Source organism: Entelurus aequoreus, linkage group LG08 (genome assembly GCF_033978785.1).
Source record: "Entelurus aequoreus isolate RoL-2023_Sb linkage group LG08, RoL_Eaeq_v1.1, whole genome shotgun sequence".
NCBI classification, from domain to species: domain Eukaryota; kingdom Metazoa; phylum Chordata; class Actinopteri; order Syngnathiformes; family Syngnathidae; genus Entelurus; species Entelurus aequoreus.
Window position 1 is genome coordinate 46,400,666 of NC_084738.1, and position 18,780 is coordinate 46,419,445.

General features: G+C 41.4%; 1 protein-coding gene across 1 annotated transcript; it reads left to right on the forward strand.

Moving 5' to 3' along the window:
• Positions 1-428: 428 nt before the first annotated feature.
• LOC133655954 (triosephosphate isomerase) lies at positions 429-17,684 on the forward strand. The gene is made up of 7 exons (XM_062056620.1): positions 429-614; positions 2,669-2,792; positions 2,860-2,959; positions 3,112-3,229; positions 16,811-16,896; positions 17,172-17,259; positions 17,342-17,684. Exons 1-7 carry the CDS (start codon positions 506-508, stop codon positions 17,458-17,460), a joined length of 744 nt encoding a protein of 247 aa, XP_061912604.1. The 5' UTR covers positions 429-505; the 3' UTR covers positions 17,461-17,684.
• Positions 17,685-18,780: the final 1,096 nt, after the last annotated feature.

The following is an 18,780-nucleotide window of genomic DNA, read 5'->3' on the forward strand; positions in this document are numbered from 1 at the left end:
ATTTAGTGTTAAAAGTTCAAAGAATTTCAGGCTGAATGGTTGCCCCCGCACGGCACCAAATATGTTCTCTTTAAAAAAAAAAGTGTGGACACCACTGGTTTAGTTCTTATGCACCACTGACTTTATTTTGCAGAAACAATTGTATGTAATAAAAGGGAATGATCATGTTATTTAGTTTATATTGTTACATTGTCCGGTGTTGTTGTGTTCATAAACAGTAACAAATACGTTTTTTTATGACATTATTATATATATTTTTTGGGTAAGATCTTAAAAGGATTCAATGTAAAAAGTATCAGTATTGGAATCAGCAATACTTGCCCTGTATTTAATTGGTGCAGTACCTCTTCCGGCCAAATGATGGCAGCGTGGCACTGGTGGACACGCCCACAAACAGGAAGAAGGGGTTTTATTTTGAAATCTCACTCTCGCAGAACAGCCCCGCCCCTCCTCCACCGGACCTCTGCCTCCTCTACTCGCCGGACATTAGCACTCATCAGCGGCCATGGCCCGGAGGTTCTTCGTGGGAGGAAACTGGAAGATGAACGGCGACAAGGAGAGTTTAGAGGCGCTCATCGGCAGCCTGAATGCCGCCAACCTGCACGACGACACCGGTAGGGAAGGGGAGGTAATTTAGCTTAATCAGGACAGGTGACATGACCGAGTAACGTGACCAGATTGAGCCGCATTTAGACAGCTAACGTCATAGTTGTATCCACTGTGCTCCACTGGGTCTACACAAAATAATAATATAAAAATAAATTAATTACTGTAAAAAACAGAGCCATTCAAGTAAAATAAAAGTGGTACATCACAGACCAAGTGAAATATTTGTGGTGTTTTTAAAAATATGTTTAAAATAAATAAATAAATAAATAAATAAAAAATAAAATATATATATATATATATATATTAAAAAAAAAAAAAAATTTTAATTACCTTCTACTAATCAATAACAAAATGTGTGACGTTGCGTTGACTTAACTGTCACCTCATACAGGGCCGTAACTAGGATTTGACAAATACGGAAGTCAGAAATGGTGGTCTAAGAGAAGCTTTGAAAGGCTGAAATCATGGGTATCTCATCACTATATTAATTGAAAAGTGGACTGTTACAAAATCATGCTGATGGTCAAATATGTTAGATAATCCATCCATCCATTTTCTACCGCTTGTCCTTTTCGGAGTCGCGGGGGGTGCCGGAGCCTATCTCAGCTGCATTCGGGCGGAAGGCGGGGTACACCCTGGACAAGTCGCCACCTCATGGCAGGGCCAACGCAGATAGACAGACGACATTCACACTCACATTCACACACTAGGGCCAATTTAGTGTTGCCAATCAACCTATCCCCAGGTGCATGTCTTTGGAGGTGGGAGGAAGCCGGAGTACCCGGAGGGAACCCACGCAGTCACGGGGAGAACATGCAAACTCCACACAGAAAGACGTGATATTTCTACCTCAATGAATGGTTTTCTTGTTTATATGTAATAACATACAATATACAGTACAGGCCAACGGTTTGGCCACACCTTCTCATTCAATGCATTTTCTTTATGTTCATGACTATTTACATTGTAGATTGTCACTGAAGGCATTAAAACTATGAATGAACACATGTGGAGTTATGTACTTAACAAAAAAAGGTGAAATAACTGAAAACATGTTTTATATTCTAGTTTCTTCAAATTAGCCACCCTTTGCTCTGGTTACTGCTTTGCACACACTTAGCATTCTCTCAATGAGCTTCAAGAGGTAGTCACCTGGAATTGTTTTCACTTCACAGGTGTCACAGTTTTGATGCCTTCAGTGACAATCTACAATGTAAATAGTCATGAAAATAAAGAAAATGCATTGAAATGAGAAGGTGTGTCCAAACTTTTGGCCTGCACTCTATGTACAGTATATAACACAACTTTAACGTCATTAAAACATAAATTTAAAAACCATAACCACATTTTTACAGCAACCGGGTTTCGAACCCAACGCCTTCAGCATTGTAAAGCAAGTACTTATGACACCTGCCACGGAGCCACCGGAAGTGAGCGTGGAAAATATGAGTTTATATTCTAATCAGTGACAGAGGATGATGTGGCCAGGAATAAGTTTGAGGTAAAATTTTATATCAAGCGCCTTGTCATTCAATAGTTTACATTTTAATGTGCTTCTTCACGCAACCCCACGACCCCACTGATGGCGAAGCCCTATGCATAGGGCATGTTCTGCTTAGGGCGGGGCGGCACATGACTGACACGACAACGTTATTATACTGCCAGTGTTTCACATCAATTTCATTCGGGTGAAACCAACATTAGTTACATCAGTAGGATGTAATGTTAATGTTATGTTGACAGCACATTTATTTCTGATCGGATGATCTTTAAAGTAAAAGTGGACTTCATTGCGTTACATTGTTGGAGTTGTAGTGGGCCGTGCATGAGCAAAGATCGTATATTGAAAGAAGACGATCTACCGCATGATGTTGTACAGTGTGCTACATAAAGTACATTTGCAGTCAGTTGTATCATCTTCTTTTCGTCACTTAAAAAAATACAGAGGACATGACCTCGGTGTAGTCAATGGTAGTTAAGGCCATGATCTCATACAGGATAAAAATACATTGTCATCATTTTCATACTGGCAAAAAACTCTAACACAATGACATTTCAGAGGTGGTTTGCGCGGCCCCTTCCGTCTACCTGAACTTTGTTCGCTCCCATCTGGACCCCCGCATCAGCGTTGCGGCCCAGAACTGCTACAAGGTAGCCAAGGGAGCGTTTACAGGGGAGATCAGGTAACATGCGGTGCCTTGCGCTGCTTTGATAGCTTGAACATTTTCCTGTCTGCACTCTTCCCTCCAGCCCGGCCATGATCAAGGACTGCGGTGCGGACTGGGTACTTCTGGGACATTCGGAGCGCCGCCACGTGTTTGGTGAAAGCGACGAGCTGATTGGCCAAAAGGTTCGGAATTCCTTTTTCAAATGCAGCTTTCATCATTGAAAGTCACTTAAGAACAAGCAGATGTTTAATACAAGAACCTTAGAGAACGTGTATGTTATGAGGTCAAGTGCGGTGGTCTGGTTTCCGAGCCAAATGTTTTGCGCGTGTCGCAGGTGGCTCACGCTCTGCAAAGTGGCCTTTGCATGATCGCATGCATCGGGGAGACACTGGAAGAGCGCGAGAGCGGCACCACCGAAGACGTCGTGTACGCTCAGACGCAAGCCATCGCAGGTGAGGAATTCAGGTGTCCGTTACAGTCCAGATTGTACAAACGTACACCCTTTTAAGGGTCTAAAATGATGAGAGGTGACTAGAACTGAAGTTTAAAGGCCTACTGAAATGTTCTTATTTAAACTGAGATAGCAGGTCCATTCTATGTGTCATACTTGATCATTTCGCGATATTGCCATATTTTTGCTGAAAGGATTTAGTAGAGAACATCGACGATAAAGTTCGCAACTTTTGGTCGCTGATAAAAAAGCCATGCCTGTACCGGAAGTTGCGTGACGTCACAGGTTGTGGAGCTCATCACATCTGCACATTGTTTACAATCATGGCCACCAGCAGCGAGAGCGATTCGGACCGAGAAAGCGACGATTACCCCATTAATTTGAGCGAGGATGAAAGATTCGTGGATGAGGAAAGTGAGAGTAAAGGATTAGAGGGCAGTGGAAGCGATTCAGATAGGGAAGATGCTGTGAGAGGCGGGTGGGACCTGATATTCAGCTGGGAATGACTAAAACAGTAAATAAACACAAGACATATATATACTCTATTAGCCACAACACAACCAGGCTTATATTTAATATGCCACAAATTAATCCGCATAACAAACACCTCAACGCCTTGACTGCGCCTAGAAATTCTGTCCATAAAAGTTATGAACAGAATCGGTGACAAAGGGCAATCTTGGCGGAGTCCAACCCTCACTGGAAACGTGTCCGACTTACTGCCGGCAATGCGGACCAAACTCACCGATTCTGTTCATAACTTTTATGGACAGAATTTTTAGGCGCAGTCAAGGCGTTGAGGGGATCTGGTTTGGTGGCTGCAGGATTAGGTCTCTGCTTTTTGCAGATGATGTAGTCCTGATGGCTTCATCTGGCCAGGATCTCCAGCTCTCGCTGGATCGGTTCGCAGCTGAGTGTGAAGCGACTGGGATGAGAATTAGCACCTCCAAGTCCGAATCCATGGTTCTCGCCCGGAAAAGGGTGGAGTGCCATCTCCGGGTTGCGGAGGAGACCCTGCCCCAAGTGGAGGAGTTCAAGTACCTCGGAGTCTTGTTCACGAGTGAGGGAAGAGTGGATCGTGAGATCGACAGGCGGATCGGTGCGGCGTCTTCAGTAATGCGGACGCTGTATCGATCCGTTGTGGTGAAGAAGGAGCTGAGCCGGAAGGCAAAGCTCTCAATTTACCGGTCGATCTACGTTCCCATCCTCACCTATGGTCATGAGCTTTGGGTTATGACCGAAAGGACAAGATCACGGGTACAAGCGGCCGAAATGAGTTTCCTCCGCCGGGTGGCGGGGCTCTCCCTTAGAGATAGGGTGAGAAGCTCTGCCATCCGGGGGGAGCTCAAAGTAAAGCCGCTGCTCCTCCACATCGAGAGGAGCCAGATGAGGTGGTTCAGGCATCTGGTCAGGATGCCACCCGAACGCCTCCCTAGGGAGGTGTTTAGGGCACGTCTGACCGGTAGGAGGCCACGGGGAAGACCCAGGACACGTTGGGAGGACTATGTCTCCCGGCTGGCCTGGGAGTGCCTCGGGATCCCCCGGGAGGAGCTGGACGGGGTGGCTGGGGAGAGGGAACTCTGGGCTTCCCTGCTTGGGCTGCTGCCCCTGCGACCCGACCTCGGATAGGCGGAAGAAGATGGATGGCTGGATGGATGGAACAAACACCTCCCCCCTCCCGTCCATATAACCCACCAATACAAATCAAACACCCGCACAACACACTCAATCCCACAGCCCAAAGTACCATTCACCTCCGTAAAGTTCATACAGCACATATATTTCCCCAAAGTTACGTACGTGACATGCACATAGCGGCACGCACGTACGGTCAAGCGATCAAATGTTTGGAAGCCAAAGCTGCATACTCACGGTAGCGCGTCTGCTATCCAACTCAAAGTCCTCCTGGTAAGAGTCCAGCCGGCCGCTAATACACCGATCCCACCTACAGCTTTCTTCTTTGCTGTCTTCATTGTTCATTAAACAAATTGCAAAAGATTCACCAACACAGATGTCCAGAATACTGTGGAATTTTGCGATGAAAACAGACGACTTAATAGCTGGCCACAATGGTGTCCCAATATATCCGTCAGTCTACCCCAGGGCAGCTGTGGCTACGAAAGTAGCTTACCACCACTAGGTGTGAATGAATGATGGGTTTTTAACATGTAAAGCGACTTTGGGTACTTAGAAAAGCGCTATATAAATCCCAGTTATTATTATTATTATTATTAATATGTCCGCACAATCCGTGACGTCACGCGCAAACGTCATCATACCGAGACGTTTTCAGCAGAATATTTTGCGGGAAATTTAAAATTGCACTTTACTAATCTAACCCGGCCGTATTGGCATGTGTTGCAATTTCAAGATTTCATCATTGATATATAAACGATCAGACTGCGTGGTCGGTAGTAGTGGGTTTCAGTAGGCCTTTAACAAATGATTCTACAAAATAGAGGTAAGTACAAACAACAGAAATACCAGGTCTGGAGAGAGAGTGAATGAGCTATCAAGAGGTCGATGCAGTCTCTGTAAAATGGCTACCTTCTTCATCTTTTTGTCCTACTTTGTCGCCCCGCTTTTAGCATGATGTAAAACTGCTTAGCGCACACACACTCTACTCCACTCTCTCTCTTCAAGCCTGGACCTCATGACATCATTAGTAACGATATGTTTGTGTGTGAAACACAGGGTATATTCATTGTGTTTTTTTCCTCGTAGCAGAATGAAGGCAAATTCTTAAAGGCCTACTGAAACCCACTACTACCGACCACGCAGTCTGATAGTTTATATATCAATGATGAAATCTTAACATTGCAACACATGCCAATACGGCCGGGTTAACTTATAAAGTGCAATTTTAAATTTCCCGGGGAACTTCCGGTTCAAAACGCCTTTGAGGATGACGTATGCGCGTGACGTAGCCAGTAGAACACAGGTATGGCTTCCCCATTGAAGCCAATACGAAATCAATCAATCAATCAATCAATCAATGTTTATTTATATAGCCCTAAATCACAAGTGTCTCAAAGGGCTGTACAAGCCACAACGACATCCTCGGTACAGAGCCCACATACGGGCAAGGAAAAACTCACCCCAGTGGGACGTCGGTGAATGACTATGAGAAACCTTGGAGAGGACCGCATATGTGGGTAACCCCCCCCCTCTAGGGGAGACCGAAAGCAACGGATGTCGAGTGGGTCTGACATAACATTGTGAAAGTCCAGTCCACAGTGGATCCAACACATCAGCGGGAGTCCAGTCCACAGCGGGGCCAACAGGAAACCATCCCGAGCGGAGACGGGTCAGCAGCGCAGAGATGTCCCCAACCGATGCACAGGCTAGTGGTCCACCCGGGGTCCCGGCTCTGGACAGCCAGCACTTCATCCATGGCCACCGGACCTATGCAACTCCCCCTCGCCAGGGACAGGGGAGAAGAGGAGAGAAGAAAAGAAACGGCAGATCAACTGGTCTAAAAAAGGGGGGGTCTATTTAAAGGCTAGATTATACAAATGAGTTTTAAGATGGGACTTAAATGCTTCTACTGAGGTAGCATCTCTAACTGTTACCGGGAGGGCATTCCAGAGTACTGGAGCCCGAATAGAAAACGCTCTATAGCCCGCAGACTTTTTTTTGGCTCTGGGAATCACTAATAAGCCGGAGTTCTTTGAACGCAGATTTCTTGTCGGGACATATGGTACAATACAATCGGCGAGATAGGCTGGAGCTAAACCGTGTAATATTTTATACGTAAGTAGTAAAACCTTAAAGTCGCATCTTAAGTGCACAGGAAGCCAGTGCAAGTGAGCCAGTATAGGCGTAATATGATCAAACTTTCTTGTTTTTGTCAAAAGCCTTGCAGCCGCATTTTGTACCAACTGTAATCTTTTAATGCTAGACATAGGGAGGCCCGAAAATAATACGTTACAGTAATCGAGACGAGACGTAACGAACGCATGAATAATGATCTCAGCGTCGCTAGTGGACAAGATGGAACGAATTTTAGCGATATTACGGAGATGAAAGAAGGCCGTTTTAGTAACACTCTTAATGTGTGACTCAAACGAGAGAGTTGGGTCGAAGATAATACCCAGATTCTTTACCGAGTCTCCTTGTTTAATTGTTTGGTTGTCAAATGTTAAGGTGGTATTATTAAATAGATGTTGGTGTCTAGCAGGACCGATAATCAGCATTTCCGTTTTCTTAGCGTTGAGTTGCAAAAAGTTAGCGGACATCCATTGTTTAATTTCATTAAGACACGCCTCCAGCTGACTACAGTCCGGCGTGTTGGTCAGCTTTAGGGGCATGTAGAGTTGGGTGTCATCAGCATAACAGTGAAAGCTAACACCGTACTTGCGTATGATGTCACCCAGCGGCAGCATGTAAATACTAAAGAGTGCAGGGCCAAGAACCGAACCCTGGGGAACTCCGCACGTTACCTTGACATAGTCCGAGGTCACATTGTTATGGGAGACGCACTGCATCCTGTCAGTAAGATAAGAGTTAAACCAAGACAAGGCTAAGTCTGACATACCAATACGTGTTTTGATACGCTCTAATAAAATATTATGATCGACGGTATCGAAAGCGGCGCTAAGATCAAGAAGCAGCAGCATAGATGACGCATCAGAATCCATCGTTAGCAATAGATCATTAGTCATTTTTGCGAGGGCTGTCTCCGTAGAGTGATTTGCCCTGAAACCGGATTGAAAAGGTTCACAGAGATTGTTAGTCACTAAGTGTTCATTTAGCTGCTGTGCAACAGTTTTTTCGAGAATTTTGGAAATAAACGGAAGGTGGGAGACCGGTCGGTAGTTTACCATGAGGTCAGGATCGAGGTTAGGTCTTTTGAGCAGAGGATGAATAACCGCTTTTTTGAATGCTAGGGGAACAGTGCCGGAGGAAAGTGATAAGTTTATAATATTTAACACTGAAATAGCTGTTTTCATCTCATTCTGGATGTATTCTGGACATCTGTGTTGGTGAATCTGTTGCAATTTGTTCATTGCATTATGGAGAAAGAAGCTGAGCAAGCAAAGAAGAAAGTCGGTGCGAAGCGGAGTATTTTGCGAGGGAAGTCAGCAACACAACACAGTCAATGTTTCATTGTTTACATTCCCGAAAGATGCAGTCAAGATCAAAGAACTCGGACAACAGAGACTTACCAGGAGGACTTTGACTTCGTTAACAGACGCAGACGCGATACCGTGAGTACGCTTCCAAACATTTGATCGCTTGCTATAACTAGCTCGAGCTAGTAGCTAGGAGCTAGGAGCTAGCATAACAAACACCTAGGTGTTTATTATGCGGGATTAATTTGTGGCATATTAAATATAAGCCTGGTTGTGTTGTGGCTAATAGAGTATATATATGTCTTGTGTTTGTTTACTGTTGTAGTCATTCCCAGCTGAATATCAGGTCCCACCCGCGCGCTTCCAAACATTTGATTGTTTGCCCGTACGTGCGTGTCATGTACGTAACTTTGGTTAAATATATAAGCTTTATGAACCTTGGGTTAGGTGAACGGTTCTTTGGGCTGAGTGAGTGTGTGTGTTGTGCAGGTGTTTGAATTGTATTGGCTGGTTATATATACGGGATCGCGTCCATATTACCCGCTCGAGCTATAACTAGCTCGAGCTAGTAGCTAGTAGCTAGGAGCTACCATAACAAACACCTAGGTGTTTTTATGTGGGATTAATTTGTGGCATATTAAATATAAGCCTGGTTGTGTTGTGGCTAATAGAGTATATATATGTCTTGTGTTTATTTACTGTGTTAGTCATTTCCAGCTGAATATCAGGTCACCCCCGTCTCTCACAGCATCTTCCCTATCTGAATCGCTTCCACTCCCCACTAGTGACTAGTCCTTCACTTGCACTTTACTCATCCACAAATCTTTCTTCATCCTCGCTCAAATTAATGGGGAAATCGTCGCTTTCTCGGTCCGAATCTCTCTCACTTCATGCGGCCGTCATTGTAAACAATAGGGAACTTTGCGTATATGTTCAATTGACTACGTCACGCTACTTCCGGTAGGGGCAAGCCTTTTTTTATCAGATACCAAAAGTTGCGATCTTTATCGTCATTGTTCTATACTAAATCCTTTCAGCAAAAATATGGCAATATGGCGAAATGATCAAGTATGACACATAGAATAGATCTGCTATACCCGTTTAAGTAAAAAAAATTCATTTCAGTAGGCCTTTAAAGCGTTCTTATTCTGCCAAAAATGGTGGAAAATGTTCCTCTATCAGTTACCAGGGCGTATACACAAGACTTCTGAATCGCCCCCTTAAACCCAGCATCACCATCTTATACAGTACAGACACACTTGGTATGTTTGCATACACTAAAAACAACTATTGCATGAATTTGGCTGTAATCAGTTTTTTCACGTATAAAACATGATTATAGATTAGATTAAAATGTCTAGACCAGTGATGGGCAGTAACAAGCTACATGTAGCTAAACTACGTAGTTTAACTACATTTTCCAGGAGTTGGGCGGTAGTTTAGCTGCTTTTTGAACGAGTAGCTTTTTGTGTAACTTAGCTACTTTTAGGCCCATGTAGCGAGGTAGCTTACATCAAAGCTACAAGCTAAAAAAAGAGAAAATGGACTGCAAATGCAAGCCAAAAAAAAACAAATGGAGAAAATACAGTGATCTGGATGAATGAGAACATCCATACATACGGAGAACATTCATGATGATTGGTTGGTGTTCGTATGATGAGTCACAATTGGCTAAGGTTGGGGCGAAACATTACGGACTGGCCCATCAGAAGCAAGATAAGGCGAGTCATGGAAACGAAGACACAAAATAATAACACACTCACGCACTCATGTCACATGATGACGAGAGAGTCGGAGACAGAGGGACGCTTCAAGCTGACCACTCAAAAAAAACATACTTGAAAATGGCTGAGAAATTTGTATTTCTAAATGTTTTTTAGAGAAAACAAAGCCCAAAACCTTAGTTTTTAGTAGTTTACTCTGTAAACCCAAATCAGAACTGCTCTCTTCATCTAAGACGTCAAGCACAAATTTAGGAACACACATTAAGGTGAGATGAGACAACACAAGTCATGTTTGTTTTTTTGTCAAGACATAGATAGATGCTGTTTTTTTTACTGTAGGCAGAGAAAATGAATAGTATTTTAGGGGTGGGCCAAAGAAAAGGCAAACTAAATAAATACATAAAGTGGAGTGCGGGGACCCCTAGAGGTAGTTGTCGGGTGTCACCAACTAAATGACAGATAGTTAATAGTAATGAACATTGATATTATACATAAATATAAATGCCTTTAAATATAGCTTTGATGTAGCAAGCTAATTTTACCGTATAGCTTGTAATGTAGCTTGCCACAAATCTCCGGAGATAGTAACTTGTAGTTTAGCTTACATTTTCCAAGTAGCTCGCCCATCAGTGGTCTATACTAGAACATATCTAGATAACCTCCAAAATAATAAAAAAATATATATATAAAGAAGTGTCAACAAAATCAATGGAAAGTGGCCAGAATATGAATTTAAATAATCATATCACTTAAGTATGAATATAAATCTGTCAAGTTTTTCTGTACTTCAGCGTGTAAAGTGGAGATTAACTGATTCACGTTTGATTATCATCAGTGGGTAAAATCATAATAAACAAGTCCTCCCTCGCCACATCGCGGTTCAAATATTGCAGCTTCACAACATCGCAGATTTTTTCAATCATATCTGTGTTGGCCCTGTAATGAGGTGGCGACCTCTCCAGGGTGTACCCTGCCTTCCGCCCGAATGCAGCTGGGATAGGCTCCAGCACCCCCCGCAACCCAAAGATGGATGAAAATTTAAAAAAAAAAAGGTTATAAAATTCCGCATTTTCAAGCATAACAAATACTTAAATCTGAAAATATCAATATTACAGTAATATTGGCCACTAGATGAGACCAAACTAATCAAAATGCGCTGTACAGTATCAAAGCCACTGAATGGCTCAGCCTCAGGCAGCATTATTATATTGAAATAAAAGAGTGTAAAGGTGACTAAGGGGTGTTATTTCATGTCCTAAGGGCTCTCATAATGCTGAAATACTTATTTAGAAGGTGCTCTACCTATAAAAATATTTGATTTTCATTTAATAGTTACTACTTCGCGGTAATTAATTTATCACAGTCATGTCAGGAACCACTTAACAGTGATAAACGAGAGCACTGCATTATTATTATTATTATTATTATTAGTGCATCTCCTGGGGGTTAAGCCGTCCTCTGTCTTTAAAACCTAGTGCAGGGGTCACCAACGCGGTGCCCGCGGGCACCAGGTCGCCCGTAAGGACCAGATGAGTCGCCCGCGGGCCTGTTCTAAAAAAAATAAAAATAAATTTTTTTTAAATAAAATTAAAAAAAAAAAAAAAAAAAGAAATCTACATAGAAAAAACACAAGATACACTTTCAATCAGTGCATCAACCCAAACAACCTCCCCCATGCACACTCATCCACACCCACTCACACAAAAGGGGTTATTTCTTTCTGCTACCAATATTCTGGTTCCCACAACATAGACAACACATCTGCAAGGGACACAGTCCCTGAAGCACACATGATTGTATAGGCTGCTGGTCCACTAACATTTTCATTAATTACTATTTTTTATGTAATTATTTTTATATTGTTTTACTTTCTTTTTTATCCAAGAAAATGTTTTTTATTTATTCATCTTATTTTATTTTATTTTTTAAAAAAGGGCCTTATCTTCAACAGACCAGGTTGTCAATGAAATTAGATTTGTTTAAAGGGTTTTTTAAACCAGGCCCAGTCCAGATAATGTCCAAGTCGGACTCAGCAACACACACCTTCATTCATGTACACAGAAAAAAATTAGGGAACACAACAGATTGCATATAATTTATAAACAAAATTACATTTTCAAAATAAGCATTTATGTACAGTCCAGATTATGTCCAGGTCACTCAAATTAGGGAACACAACAACAGATATCATATAATCTATAAACATAATTATACTTTCAAAATAAGCCTTTGAGGACTTCTCATCTTTTTTTTAATGTTTTTTGGCATCATTATCGTTTTCAACCATGTAACTTTCTAAAGTTAGAAAATACTGAATAAATGTTTTAAAGAAAGTAATACTAAGTGAATATCTGTTTTTGGCCTTAAAAATAAACATTTTACCGAGTACTATAATTAAATTGACTAAATCATGGTTGTCAATGAACTCTCCTAAAATAACAGAAACCACATTAAGCTTCATAAACAAACCAATCCTTAAACACATTTTTTCAACTTCCACCCAAAACAAAGACACAATATGACAATACCAAAACAAATGCAGGGTGGATTCAGGCTCCTGACAACAAAATCGGCAATCATCTGACTCTGTCATATTCCATAATTTTAACATTTTCCCTGTGGGTAAGAAGTTATAAATAATTTTAATTTGAAAATAACGATTTTGGACATCGATAGTGGTTTTATAGATTAGTTTGAATATGGCATCCCATGGCAACGGGCAGTCAAAAAAGTCCTCCCATTTTCCATTTGTGTTGTATGAGGCAGCCTTCAAAGATTTCTTTATTAAATAAAAATTATATATTTTTCTATTTATTTTAGTTCCTTTTTGCCAACTAGAATTTCTTATTAGAGGTTTACAAACTAATAATTTAGTAGTTCCATAATTAATTATTTGTTTCCATCTTTTCCCAATTACTCCAGTTAGTTGATAAAATGAAAAGCTTGAGCAAGCATCACCATACATAGCTCTAAATTCATCATACTTCATAATTTTACCAGTCTCATTGATAATATCATTGACAAAAATGATTCCTCTTTCAAACATATTTTTCCAAAAGAAAGGCTTTTCATCTATTACAATATTAGAGTTCATCCATATTAACTGCTGCAAAATATCGTCTCTTTTTTCTGGCACATAAAATTGAAAACACCACCATGAGTGGATTGTTTCCTTTATGAACCCCGCCATGTTTCCCAGCAGACTCTCTGGGAGGGGATCACTTGTAAAAAAGGATACAATTTCTTTTGATACAGTACATGTTTTTTGTCCAACAGGACATTTGTGTACCACTCAATGTTTAAATACATCTTTGGAACAATTGATGCTTTTAAAGACAGACACATAGCTTCAAGGTTGAGAAGTTTCAGGCCCCCATATTCATACTCTTTGTACAAAACCTTTCTTTTAATCTTTTCTGGTTTGCCGTTCCAGATAAAATCGAAGACTCTCCGCTCATAAATCTTAAAAAAGTTTTGTGATGGAGCTGGTAATGACAAAAACAAATAAATAAATTGAGGAATAATTAACGAGTTGGCAATAGACATTTTACCATACAAGGTTAGGGATTTCCCTTTCCATAATTGCATAATTTTGTCCAGCTTTCTTAGTCGATTATCATAATTTACTAAGCCTAGATCTTCCAGATTTTCTGGGACAACAACACCAAGTATGTTAACTGGTCCATCTGTCCACAAAACAGGCACTTTGCATTCCATTCGAAAGGACGTTCCCTTTAGATTTCCGATCCTTAACATTTTACATTTATCATAATTAAGCTTAAGGCCAGATTGCTGTGAAAATATGTCCAAAAGATTAAGAAGGTTCCGCAAACAATGAGGAAAAATCTTATCTTTGTGAATCAGCCTTTTCTGACATGAACTTCATCAAGAACAAACACAGAACACGCCTCACTGATGCACATCTGCAAGACTCACTCAGAGTTGCAGTGTCAAGTTACACACCAGAGTACAACACACTAGTTAACAGCATGCAATGCCAGGCTTCCCACTAACTGACAAAGAAACAGATAACAGATTTGGTGTCCAGTTCAAAGTGTGACATGATTTAAAAATTTGAGAGTTGACTTTTGTATTTTAAATGAGTTATTATTTGTACAAACATGGTGCAAAGTAATTCATGATTTGTTAAAAAATGTTAGTGGCTAGCTAGTTAAAATGGGATATTGTGATTTCACAAGACTGTCTTAGAAGTGATCATTTGAAAATGTTCAATTTGAAAAATGTGCACTTAGAGAAAATATAAAAATAAAGTGTTGCATATTGATATTTATCTGTTTCTATATATTTATTGTGAGAAATCATTAAGATGATCAGTGTTTCCACAAAGATAAATATCATTAATTATTAATAATAACAGAGTTAAAGGTAAATTGAGCAAATTGGCTACTTCTGGCAATTTATTAAAGTGTGTATCTAACTGGGTAGCCCTTCGCATTAATCAGTACCCAAGAAGTAGCCCTTGGTTTCAAAAAGGTTGGTGACCCCTGACCTAGTGACACTCTGTTTGTAACTTTAATCAAGAGTTTTGAACGCACCACAGTTATGGGCAATGAGATGCAGCCAAAGTGAAATTGCATCTTGTAATTTTTTTTTTTTTTTACGTAACGTTTTACAACTTACATAGTTAGATGACAGGAAAAATATTAAAACTTTACAAATGTCCAGGGGCCCCCTGTGCTTTGAGCCCCAGTGCAACATCTCCACCTTCCCCTCCACTTTGACGCCCATAAGTGTTGAATACTGAAAACGTAAAAAATGTGTGTGTGTGTGTGTGTTTGCGCAAATGATTGTTTTAAAATGTCAGCCAAAAATAGAACCGTACGAAAACTGTACACCAAAGGTGTCCAAGTGCGGCGCGGGGCCATTTTTTATTGGCCCCAACACATTCTCTAGAAAAAATAAACATGGATTTGAACATTTCACTCAAAAATTAAAGGGAAATATGGAACCACTAAAGAATCCTAGAGTTTGCAATTCCAGTAGGAATTGCATGTGAATGCCCTATGTGTGCAAGCCGCCAAACCGCCGATATGCGTCAGTGGAACTGAAATGCTTCAATGTCCAGGATGACTGGAGTGTGTGTATGTTGGAAAGGTGCAAATCGGATGAGAAGAGAGAGGTTTGTATATTGCCCATTCATTTTCAATGGGGGAAATGCCTGGTAATTCCGGGTCATCAGGAAATTTTTGAAACTGGGTAACATGCTGGCTTGAATGTCCAGGGTGAGTGGAGTGTGTGACTGTTGGAACGGTTCAAATCGATGAGAAATGTGGGATGTGCCGTCGTTGTATATTTCCCATTCATTGTCAATGTCAAAACAGCAATTTTGGGAAAGGGAAAACATGTTTTGCGTTCAAGATTTGGGAAGAGTAGTGTGGGTGGATGGTTGAAAGGTCAGAATCGGGTTTAAAAAATGCAAAAGATTTTGATAAATTTCCCCATTAATTTAAATTTGAAATCCCTTGGGAATTTTTGGGAAAACTAGCACAATTGTCGTCGATGATATGAATGAGTTGGAGTTGGAATTTTTGGAATCGATTGAAAAATGTTGACTTGGTAACCGTTTGAATTGAGAATGAGTATTTCGGAATTTCGCAAAACTGGGAATTTGTACGAAAAGAAAATGGTGATGTTGTTGTCCCAACAAAGAGGAATGTTTTGAAGGTGGAATGGTGAAAAATGGTTGAAAAATGCAGTCTGAGAAAACTTTGCAGCAAGAAGTGAAATAAACTTTCAAAAACCGGGAATTCTTGGAATTCCTAGAATATTTTTTCACTTGGAAAATTGTAGTTTGATTGTCCAAGGTGAGTGGAGTGTGTGGATGATGGAATGGTTCTTCAAATTGGTTGCGGAAATGTGGGGAATTGCGCAAGTTCGAAAAATGTCTCCAAAAACCAGGAATTCTGGGTAATATGGATATTTTGTAATTTATTTTGGGGGGCGCTCACGATTCCCGATTGAGCCGAACGATTTGATACTGGAACGGTTCCGATCAGATGAAAACTGCGGGCTGTGGCCTCTGGCAAACTTTTGCGGCGTAATAATAATAAATAGTTTTTTGGTGTAGAATTGTATATATTTCAGTTTGACTTGTGCACAGATTCTAGTTAAAAGTGCTAAACTTCATATAAAGTCTGCCCTTCTTAAATCTAATGTTTTCTTTTTTCGAGTCTCAATAAAATTGTTACAATGCCTTTTAAATTGATGTTGGATCAATACCTACCGAAAGCCCAACTTGCCGAGCACAAACAGATATACTTGAAATTTAGGAATATATATCGATTAATCGTTAAACCCATCATTTCTAATGTACAAAATGTATGAAAGTGTCCCCTCTCATCCTTCAATTTTTGGCCCTTGGTAGAAAAGGTTTGAACACCCTACCGTAGACATTTTTACTTATTAAATAATGTGAAAACAAATAATCCGTTCCAGTCACGCAAAACACATGTAATAGAGAATAAATGTAATTGTACATGCAAAAAATGATTTTAGATTTTAGTGCCATATTTATTGTATTTTTAGAACATGTCGTGGGCAAATAAAGAATTAGTTCTGGGCAGCAAATGACTCCACACCTGCACCCTGGTCTACAGAGTCGTGTCCGTGTCCTCAAAGATGGACACTCCCTTCTCTCGTGCTCCTGAGCTCCATGGCCTCATTTAAATGCAAGACGTTCGCTGCAAAGAAGCACCAAGTTTGTCAATAGGCTCCGGCGAGATGTGTGAACGCCATGTTTTAGATGTCTCCCTTGTGTTTCAGACAATGTGACGGACTGGGCCAAAGTTGTTTTAGCCTATGAGCCCGTGTGGGCCATCGGCACGGGCAGGACGGCCTCACCTGAGCAGGTAATTGACATTATCAGGACGTTTCCTCAGGGGTGTCCAAAGTGTGGCCTGGGAGCCATATTTAGCTAACGGCTCTTTTTCTTTTACTGGCCACTGCAATATTCTTAGAATAGAATACATTAATTATTAATCATTATCCAATATTACAGTTATAAACAGCTTAGCATTCATTGACATACATTGGGGCTGGTTTTAGCATTTTCCACAAAACGTACCACACTTGCTGCATGGAGTAATGAGGTAATGCTAATAATAATTTTGTTATGTGTGCGAAGGCTCAGGAGGTCCACGAGAAACTCAGGGCGTGGCTCAGAGCCAACGTGGCAGACGATGTGGCCGACTCGGTGCGCATCATCTATGGAGGTGAGCGGCGTAGTGCGCCAAGCTAGCTGGCCGCATATCAGCCTGCGTCGTGATGCTCCACCTTCTTCTCGCCTCTCGGCAGGTTCCGTCACGGCAGCCAACTGCAGAGAGTTGGCGTCTCAGGAGGATGTGGACGGCTTCCTGGTGGGCGGCGCCTCGCTGAAGCTGGAGTTTGTTGACATCGTCAACGCGCGCGCTTGAGAGAAACGAGACCTTCGCCAAGGCTCAAGTTTATGGAGGGCTCCTTAAGAGGCGCTCGATAGGCTTCCTTAATGAACATGTTAGAAATGTTTAAGTAGATCACTACACATTGATGTAATCACACTGCATTTAGCTACAAAGACTGATCGCGATGCTATTTTGTCATTAAAGGCCTACTGAAATGAAATCTTTTTATTTAAACGGGGGTAGCAGATCCATTCTATGTGTCATACTTGATCATTTCGCGATATTGCCATATTTTTGCTGAAAGGATTTAGTAGAGAACATAGACGATAAAGTTCACAACTTTTGGTCGCTGATAAAAAAAGCCTTGCCTGTACCGGAAGTAGCGTGACGTCGCAGGTTGAAGGGCTCCTCACATTTCCCCATTGTTTACACCAGCAGCGAGAGCAATTCGGACCGAGAAAGCGACAATTACCCCATTAATTTGAGCAAGGATGAAAGATTTGTGGATGAGGAACGTGCAGTGCAGGACGTATCTTTTTTCGCTCTGACCGTAACTTAGATAAAAGGGCTCATTGGATTCCACACTTTCTCCTTTTTCTATTGTGGATCACGGATTTGTATTTTAAACCACCTCGGATACTATATCCTTTTGAAAATGAGAGTCGAGAACGCGAAATGGACATTCACAGTGACTTTTATCTCCACAACAATACATCGGCGAAGCACTTTAGCTACGGAGCTAACGTGAAAGCATCGTGCTTAAATGCAGATAAAAACTAAATAAATAAGCCCCTGACTGGAAGGATAGACAGCAGATCAACAATACTACTATCAGGTGACACCGAACCAAACACTGGACCTGTAACTACACGGTTAATGCTGTGCCGCCTGTCGAAGCCTAGCAATGCTGTTGCTAACGACGCCATTGAAGCTAACTTAGCTACGGGACCTCGTCAGAGCTATGATAAAACCATTAGCGCTCCACCTACGCCAGCCCTCATCTGCTCATCAACACCCGTGCTCACCTGCGTTCCAGCGATCGACGGCGCGACGAAGGACTTCACCCGATCATCGATGCGGTCGGCGGCTAGCGTCGGATAGCGCGTTTGCTATCCTCAAAGTCCTCCTGGTTGTGTTGCTGCAGCCAGCCGCTAATACACCGATCCCACCTACAACCTTCTTCTTTGCAGTCTTCTTTGTTCATTAAACAAATTGCAAAAGATACAATACAATGTGTCCGAATACTTCCGTTTCAACCATTGACGTCACGCGCAAACGTCATCATACATAAGACGTTTTCAACCGGAAGTTCCCCGGGAAATTTAAAATTGCACTTTATAAGTTAACCCGGCC